The 10064-nt window shown below is 34.4% G+C and overlaps 1 protein-coding gene across 4 annotated transcripts in view; it reads right to left on the bottom strand.

The window, feature by feature from the left end:
* Nucleotides 1-6074: 6074 nt before the first annotated feature.
* Nucleotides 6075-10064, bottom strand: part of LOC127833923 (ETS homologous factor-like) — a 16403-nt gene continuing 12413 nt past the window's right edge. For all 4 annotated transcript variants that reach the window (XM_052359450.1, XM_052359437.1, XM_052359445.1 and 1 more), the window contains one exon: nucleotides 6075-7376. In XM_052359450.1, coding sequence (XP_052215410.1) covers nucleotides 7283-7376 — 94 coding nt within the window. In that variant the 3' untranslated portion in view covers nucleotides 6075-7282. The remainder of the gene's footprint in view (nucleotides 7377-10064) is intronic.

The raw sequence follows: 10064 nt of genomic DNA, 5'->3' as shown, positions 1-10064 counted from the left end.
TCTGAACAAACCTACATATACAATCTAATAAAACAGCGATTATTCGATCATTACAAGCAATACTGGTACAGTGAGATTAATAATTCATCAAGACTAAATACATATTGCCGCATCAATGACACGTTTAATACAGAACAATATCTGGATATCATCACACACAAAAAAAAATAGCACTAACTCAATTACGCCTATCATCACATAGATTAGAAATAGAACGAGGTCGATACCACAATATTTCTCGGGATAATAGGAAATGTAAATTTTGTAATCTTAATCGTAGAAAGTGAATACCACTTCTTATTAATATGTCCAATATACAAAGACATTAGAAAAACTTATTTAAAGGCATATTATCAAAGATGGCCAACATTAAATAAGTTTGATTTATTAATGAAAACACAAAATAAAAAATAAATCATTAATCTTTCAAAATACATATATAACGCAAATTGTTTACGGAACAATTTAGAAACAAATTAATTTATCTATGTCTACTATTTTTTCCCATAATTTGATGAGTAATAATCAATATGAATGTTAAAATGAAACTAATCATGTAGAACAATGTACTCTTTGTATCATTATTTTATTAACAACTTTCATTATCGACGTTAGAAGAAAATATCCTATGTTATGAATCAGTAAAATATTTGTTAACTTCCTCCATTACATAATTTTTATAATTGTTACCTAATTTAAAATTAATTATCAGCCATGTCGTTACACTTGTGTATTATGTATACATTGTAATTGTATAATGCATTTGGCTAAAAAGCAATTGTATGCTTAAGAGCTAATAAATGTTGTTGTTGTTGTTGTTGTTGTTGTATTCGAACAAACAATTGAGATAAGAGACAATACATGAAAAACACATTAATGCGTTAGTCCTAGGAAAAATGTCCTTTTCACATACTTATGATTATTCTTAAAATGTGCATATGGATATATAAAAGTGGTCAAATCAAACATTTTTTTCCAGATATTACATGTTAATCATTACCGGTAGTTGACCTCAAGGAACAGTGGTGCGGTGTGAGTTTAAGAATTGCACTTGTTAAAAGCCGTTAATTAGGGTAAAAATAAATTATATATTATATATAAAGATTATTCTTAAAATAATATATGTATATTATGAGTTAAATTTTGGATTTAAAATTGTACGTGTGATCATTTGACTACATTCTGAGAAAGAACACGATACAATTATTCATCCTTGACGACTGGGCACTAGGGTATGCGTGGTTTCATCTGTTTGCACGTGGAAATGGTGAAACACGATATTATTCTACATTAATTTCATGTTCATCATTAAAGATGGTTTCTAACATAAGAATAACATAAAATAAAAATATATTTATTAAAAAATGTCTGGCTCTTATGAATATTTAAGAGCGAAACCGCGCATTTTGGCAAATTGCAGGTTGCCTGCAAATGTATTGAACACTTTTCTAACGCAACACTTTTCTTATAAGTAAAGATTTTCATTCAAAATTGTTGATGTGATCATTTGACTACATTCGGTGCAAGCTACCGATAAAATCATTCATCCGTGACGATCGGACGCTTCATCACTTGGGTTGGGTAGCATGCAATTTGCAAAAATACTCGGTTGCGCTTTTGAATATTCATTTGAGCCATACATTTTAAAAGTAAATTGTGTGTTTTCCTGGTGTACGAACCCACATAAAATGATTAAAATGAAATAAATGTATACTTATCTTGCGTTTCACCATTTGCACGTTCATAAAGACGAAACTATAAAAAAAACACGTGCTAGAGCGTCCAATTGTCACGGATGAATGATTTTATCCTCAGCTTAGGATATAGCCAAATGATCACATCATAACAGAGATATTCAAGTTTGAAAAATGTTGCTTAAAAAAAAGTATCCAAGTGTATGTTTGGTGCAAGCAATACAAGCAATAATATGTTTAAATATTGTAACATCTATAAGAAATAACCATTAAAGCTCGATGGATTTACTTGCAATTAAAATGAGTAAAATATTCCCACAGGTCTCCATCTTTGTCTGAAAAAAATATAACATTTTTGTTACGTTAGATTCATATTGTAAAACGAATGGATACCATAAATTTTACTTCGTGCCGTGTCACGAGCAACCCAACTGTAAGCACTAACGAACTGTTTCATGGAAGTATGTTAATGGAAAATTTACTGGCAGCATTAAGCCTCACACTCTCACTGCCAATGTAATTGCTGGGTTGCGAAATTACTTTCAAATGTGAAAAAGAAATAAGAACTAATTCAATTCAAGGAAAGCAACCTTATAAATGTCCACTATTTAAAGCGGGTATATACGATCTTGTCAAATATTTATTAATTAATATAAAATGTGTAAAAAACTTATTATACATATATTTCAACTAAAATAAACGTTAAGAAGAACATGTGTCGAAAAATGCTGAATAAGCCAGATATTTAATTCTGAAATCGAAAAAGGCTGTACAGCCGAATTCGCCAGCATGTATATCATTCATGTACGATGTGAATCTAAATTTAGTTTAACGGTTCATTTGAAATTCCTGCAGCGATATCGATTCATACGACACACGAACACTTACTTAAAAGACGAATGCATCGGTTATTGAAGGAAAATAATTACGAATTATCTTCGTCACAATCGGCTCGGGGCGCTAATTTGTATTTGCTGTATTTTATGAAATTCGTCTTAAATGTATCATTTTTCTTGCATATTGTGTGTTATTATAACATATTTGTATCAATATTTTACAATTCAGCACATATAAAAATCGTATATACCCGCTTTAAGTACAATCTGCACACCACGCATCGCATCAAAATAATTTACATACTTAAAAGACCATGATTACAGTATTATAGCGTGCACGATGAAGGTTCAGTTTCACACCGTTGAAAACATGAGAAGTCACTTGAAATCTGCAAAGGATACTGTTACACGTTTCGACAAGGCGTGTGAATATATCAAAAGTGATACTGAATTATAATGACATTAAAATTCAAAAGAATGAAACATAGTGTTGTCCCATACCTGATAGAAATGTGCGAAACAATTTTGAGGGCCGTTACACAAACATATGTATCTCAAATGAAGGTACATATTTGTGCGTAAATGTTTCATTAAGCATTTAAGTTTGACATATGATAAGACTCAACAACTGCACCATTATGAAACTACATTAAAATATAAATCGTGAGATCATTTTTCATAGCATTTTTAATCGTTCGTTGAATAGAATTATATGTAATATCCCGGAATGATTGTATCCAAGCAAAAAGTTCTGAAAAGTTCTTGTCTATGCACATGTACCTATTTTGATAGCGTTTGTGAACACGTTGTGTCCAAATAAGCCCATATCAATGGTACATCCATAAATGCATTTGGTCCATTGCTATTTGGTACAATTGCAGAACATTTGGCAAAGGTTAACTTCTAAATGTGTTATGTTTTACGTCATTAGATACAATTGACAACCATTGTGCACTAACAAACGTTAACTTGTTGTTGTTGTTTTTGTTTTTTATCTCCCATATGGCCCCCAGAAAGACGTGTTAGTTGGTTACGGGGTATAGTGCAAGATACAGGAGACACCCCGTTCCAGAGGTGACCCTGGGTCTTTTAGTGCCCGGTGTATAGCACCTAGTACACTGCACCTCGGTTTAACGTCGCATGCGAAAGACGAGTTAGTAGGTTAGGTGCAGCGGGTAATCGAACCAGCGATCTCTGGATTGTGAAGCCAGTGTGTTACCACTAGACCACGGATCCGCTACACGTTAACTTGACTCCTCGTAGGTGCATATATAGTGACTGATGTCTGTCATATCGTCTGCATGTTGACGGGTTTAAAAAAGGACGCCAACACACCATCATAAAATAACGTCAATTAAAAACGAATGGAACCTGCGAGAAGCATAATTTAGCGCTTTTCGTCATTATGATGGGTATAAGTGGTTAGCGTCACCGTTTTCGTTGTTGTGATGTGTATATGGGTCATCCTTAAAAGATGTCATGCTGGCAACCTTCGTAACGCCCATCATTGATATTGATTTGGACTGATGGCGATCTGATTCATCTTTGAAGGTTTATGATCAGTGTTAAAGCGTTCGTGTGTTATTTGTATACATATGAGCCTTGTTCTGAGAAAACTGGGCATAATGCATGTGCGTAAAGTGTCGTCCCAGATAAGCCTGTGCCGTCTGCTCAGGGACGACGCTTTACGCCTTAATTGGATTTTTGCTAAGAAGAGACTTCATTTAAACGAAAAATGTCATGAAAGCGCAAAGTTGCATCCCTGATTAGCCTTACAGGCTAATCTGGGATGACACTTTACGCACATGCATTATGCCCAGTTTTCTCAGAACAAGACTCATATACACTAATCATTATGACAAATCTTATGGTTGAAAAACACTTACATGATTAGATTAAATTGCGCAACTTAGTATAACAACAGAGGAATGTGTCTATGAATAAGCAACTACTGAAAAACACTCCTTTAATATTTTTGCCGTTCTTGGTACTGCGTTTAAAATATAAACATTTATTAGCAAACCTTTACAAAACAATTGTTAACATACAACTGTCAGCAACTTTAAACCATACTATAAAAATGACATAAACTATTTCAAAAGGAGTGTAAAATAGCAAAGGCAAGCACTTAAAGTGTGGTATCATATTTCATATTACACCGGTGTTACAACTAGGTGAAGTATTAAAGGTTTTAATACTCTAATATTACATTAAGATTTGCTGTTCTTCATTAACATATTTCGTATGATCATGGTATAATGCATCAACAATCAAAATTTCAGACTATTACCGAAAAGTGGAGGTTTCTCAGACAATTTCAATTTGAAAACCCAGAGTCTTTTTTTTAAGACTTCTTAGAGTCGTATCATACCATTTCAATCGGAAAATAACACATGAGACGATTTGAGAATCGCAATAATAAATGCGCATTCACATTAGTGTTTGTTTACATCGATCAATGTGAAACTATATTTCGTTTTCATGTGCGGTTTGTTAAAAAAAATGTTGCAGGCTCATAATCCTATTGGAGTCAATTACATAAAATAAATATTTATTAACTTCATACTAAACTTCATTGCATGAGTTCATTGTCTTGTTTCCTTCCGTGTGTTGAAACGTTTCGTTTAATGTTGATGAGGTCTTGATGTAAGATGCATTTGTCACGACAAAGATGCTAAATAAACATCTCCAGGTATGGTCTATATACATCACTCCAGGTATGGTCTATATACATCACTCCAGGTATGGTCTATATTCATCACTCCAGGTATGGTCTATATACATCACTCCAGGTATGGTCTATATACATCAGTCCAGGTATTGTCTATATACATCACTCCAGGTATGGTCTATATACATCACTCCAGGTATGGTCTATGTACATCACTCCAGGTATGGTCTATATACATCACTCCAGGTATGGTCTATATTCATCACTCCAGGTATGGTCTATATACATCACTCCAGGTATGGTCTATATACATCACTCCAGGTATGGTCTATGTACATCACGGAAGTTAATCACGTTACTCATCTTGAGATGCATAAATAAACAAATGAGACGCGTTCTGAGAAAACTGGGCTTAATGCATGAGCGTTAAGTGTCGTCCCAGATTAGCCTGTGCAGTCCGCACAGGCTAATCAGGGACGACACTTTCCGCCCTAACTTGATTCTCGGTAATAAGGGACTTCATCGAAACCAAAAATGTCAGAAAAGAGGAAAGTGTCGTCCCAGTTTAGCCTGTGCGGACTGCACAAGCTAATCTGGGACGACACTTTACGCACATGCATTATGTCCACTTTTCTCAGAACGCGACTCAAATAAGAGTTGGCTACCGTGATTTAACGTCGTGTATGATGCCTATGATGATTAAAACCCGTGTCCAGCACAGGTCTATGTTTGTCTGTGCATGTGCATACAATGTTTTATTGAAGCAAAGTTGAAACATTAATTATTTTACATACATACTAATGCTGTATAGATTTTGATTTTACTGCGTTACCATTCGCATCAAACCACGGGACATAAAATAAAACGTACAAATCAATAATTGAATATTGTATATGTGAGCAACATTTCAATCAACACACAAAGCAATGGTCTCCAACCTGTGTAACAAGTAAAGAGTTCATTAAACACATTTATAATTGGTCATGGAGTGAAGAGTGGCGTCACTATTGTTAACCATACTTAAACTTCGCCAATATATATAGACATGATCTGAGCCCTCCATTATTTTGTTTAAAGAATTTTCTTTTACGAAAAGAATCGTTCATAAATAAAATACATATAATTACAGCATTTGTAATATTTTGTATGAGAAAATACCATAAAATCAAATGCAAAAGTTATTTTTTATTTGTAGAAAATATCACAATTTGTATTGTTTGCATTGAAAATGCACACTTTCCATTTGATGCGAAGGAAATACAAGGATAGTGTCGGGTAAACAATCTAAACAATTGGCATTTAATTTGGTAAATAAAAACCAAGATTGAGCGTAGTTCAGTAAACATAGATGACCATAGCGACGAATATTTTTACACCTATCTACTGACAATTATTTTGAGCAATATCAGATAAAAGCAATTGCAAAACACTATGCAAAAGTTGTATTCAAAATAAAAGAAATCTTAAAAGCAAGTGGCAATTGTTCTTATTGTTCTTATTAACATAATACCATGTTAAATGTGCCTTAGGATACAACATGAATTGAGTGAAATACATTAATGTAAGTATATTATAAAAATAAGTACATCATACCATATTCTAGCAATCTTGTGAAAATAAAAACCACGGCATGTACATTGTTATAAACTCAAATCATAATTATAATTGTGTTAAATTGTTGTATATATATATATATATATATATATATATATATATATATATATATATATATATATATATATATATATACATATATATATATATATGTTACAATAACCTCTGCATGAAACAGTCAGACATTTGGGAACCAAGCAATTTGATTTTTTTTTTATGATAAGTTACATATTAATTTTGTAACGTTTTATTAAATACGTTGATTGAGTAAGTTACATATACAGTTATTTGAAGCCTTAGAAGCTTAACATCTAATTTAAAAAAGTTGCTTGTATGGTAATATACGATGTTATTGTGGTAAAGAACATTGGCAAAACAGCAAAGTTCGCAAAACAGCAAAGTTCACATGACTGCTAACATTCGCCGTTATAGACGTTTCAGCACACGGATTCATAGGGTCGCAATGGCTATGACATCTGCCAACCGGTAGCCCTTGGTCCGAACTTGTATACGAGACGCTTGCCTATCACTGGCTCGAACACTTTTCGCTTGTAGTGGTACCTTTCACAGATAAAACAACCATTGCCATAACCATATAACAAGAGGGCCTGAAAGGCACAAAGTCGCTCACCTGAGATAACAAGATATTATTGGGACACATCTTCTGACCAAGTTTCATGAAGATCGGAAAATAAATATGACCTCTAGAGTGTTAACAAGGTTTTACTATAGCCATATAAGGAAAAATGCCCCGCACCCTGGCAGCCATGTTTTTCAACCAACCGGTATCATTTTTGAACTCGTCCAAGATATTATCGGGATGAATCTTCTGACCAAAATTCATGAAGATCGGACAGTAAATGTGGCCTCTAGAGTGTTAACAAGATTTTACAATAGCCATATAAGGAAAATTGCCCCGCCCCTTGGAAGCCATGTTTTTCAAGCAAACATAAGTATTTTCAAAATAATCCAAGATATCATTGAGACCAATCTTGTGACCAAATTTCATGAAGACTGGACAATAAATGTGGCCTCTAGAGTGTTAACAAGGTTTTACTATAGTCATATATAGCCATATAAGGAAAAATGCCCCACCCCCTGGTGGCCATGTTTTTGAAGCAACCAAAACAATTTTCGAACTCATCCAAGATATCATTGGGACAAATCTTCTGACCAAGTTTCATGATGATCGGAAAATAAATGTGACCTCTAGAGTGTTAACAAGGTTTTACTATAGTCATATAAGAAAAAATGCCCCGCCCCCGTGGTGGCCATGTTTTACAACCAACCGGCATCATTTTAAGCTCGTCCAAGATATTATTGGGATGAATCTTCTGACCGAGTTTCATGAAGATCGGACTATAAATGTGGCCTCTAGAGTGTTATCAAGATTTTACTAAAGCCATATAAGGAAAAATGCCCCGCCCCTTGGCAGCCATGTTTTTCAATCAAACGTAACCATTTTCAAACTCAACCAATATATCAATAAGACAATTCTTCTGACCAAATTTCATAAAGATTGGACAATAAATGTGTCCTCTAGAGTGTTAACAAGGTTTTACTATAGCCATATAAGGAAAAATGCTCCGCCCCCTGGCGGCCATGTTTTGCAATCAACCGGCATCATTTTGATCTCGTCCAAGATATTATTGGGATGAATCTTCTGACCAAGTTTCATGAAGATTGGACAATAAATGTGGCCTCTAGAGTGTTAACAAGATTTTACTATAGCCATATACAGCCATATAAGGAAAAATACCCCGCCCCTTGGCAGCCATGTTTTTCTAGCAACGATTACCATTTCTTAACTCATCCAAGATATCATTGGGACAAATTTTCTGAGCAAGTTTCATGAAGATCGGAAAATAAATGTGGCCTCTAGAGTGTTAACAAGGTTTTACTATAGCCATATCAGGAAAAATGCCCCGCCCCCTGGCGGCCATGTTTTTCGACCAACCAGCATCGTTATCGAACTCATCCAAGATATTATTGGGATGAATCTTCTGACCAAGTTTCATGAAGATCAGACCATAAATGCGGCCTCTAGCGTGTTAACAAGATTTTAATATAACCATATAAGGAAAAATGCCCCGCCCCTTGGCAGCCATGTTTTTCAAGCAAACGTTTCCATTTTCAAACTTATCCAAAATATTATTGAGACCAATCTTCTGACAAAATTTCATGAAGATTGAACAATAAATGTGCCATCTAGAGAGTTAACAAGGCAAATGTTGACGCCGCACAACGCACAATGGACGACGGACGATGGACAAACGGCGATCACAAAAGCTCACCATGAGCACGTTGTGCTCAGGTGAGCTAAAAACACGCAGCATAAAAAGGGCCACACAGCATGTAACTGTCAATGATATGCTATTTAAGATTGTGAGCTGTATCAAATCACAGCGCTAAGCCCACATACTTGTATTGAATAAGTAGTTTAAATGAAAAATCGATCTGGGATAACTGCCTGAGAATTGTTTCCACGCATTTATTGAAAATTTCTGTCCGCTTTGTTTTCAATTAAGTTTTTTGACGATGCCTTATATAGTTTGGTGTTTTGTTCTAAAATATCGTAGATTCGCCTTTGATTTAAGAACAGAAACTGGAGGATATAGTCTACTACGCCTGCTTATCGTGCAAGAATACCGTGCAATATATTGGTATTAACTTTTAATATAATCTATACTCGAAAAGTTGATTTGTTTCTAAGTAAGGCCTGGACGTCGAAATGGATAAATACATTTACTTTGAAATGATCAAGATTTCGGTGGGGTGAAGGACACACTTATGTGGCTAAAAAGCTGACACATCTTAAATACTCTCACAGTTACATACCGCACCAACCGTCTTTAATAAAAAATGAAATGCCATATTACTAACATTGTATTTTTTCTGTATGCAACTTATAAGGTGATTTTTCAAACAAGTAGAAATCCGGTTTACAACGCTTCGGAATTTCCGACATTCGACGCGCGAAACATGTGTTAGTCAGTCATGTCAGACATATTATATTGTAATATTGAGAGCTGTATCAAACCACAGCACGCGATTATCTTTTGCTTTGAAGTCACAAAACGATAGTATCATTTTGAAAAGAGAAAAAAAATGGCTCTTTTAGATCTAAATTGACAGAACTCCCAAAAACACGATCTAATCATGTCATTTGAAACTATTGGTGATGAGTATTTTATGGGTATCCTCACAATCTTATCAGCCATATCGGTCTAACGCTTGCTGCTGTTTTTA

Source organism: Dreissena polymorpha, chromosome 1, assembly GCF_020536995.1.
Source record: "Dreissena polymorpha isolate Duluth1 chromosome 1, UMN_Dpol_1.0, whole genome shotgun sequence".
In the NCBI taxonomy this organism is placed as follows: Eukaryota; Metazoa; Mollusca; class Bivalvia; order Myida; family Dreissenidae; genus Dreissena; species Dreissena polymorpha.
Note: the sequence above shows the minus strand (reverse complement) of the source record. Positions and strands in the feature narration are given on the sequence as shown.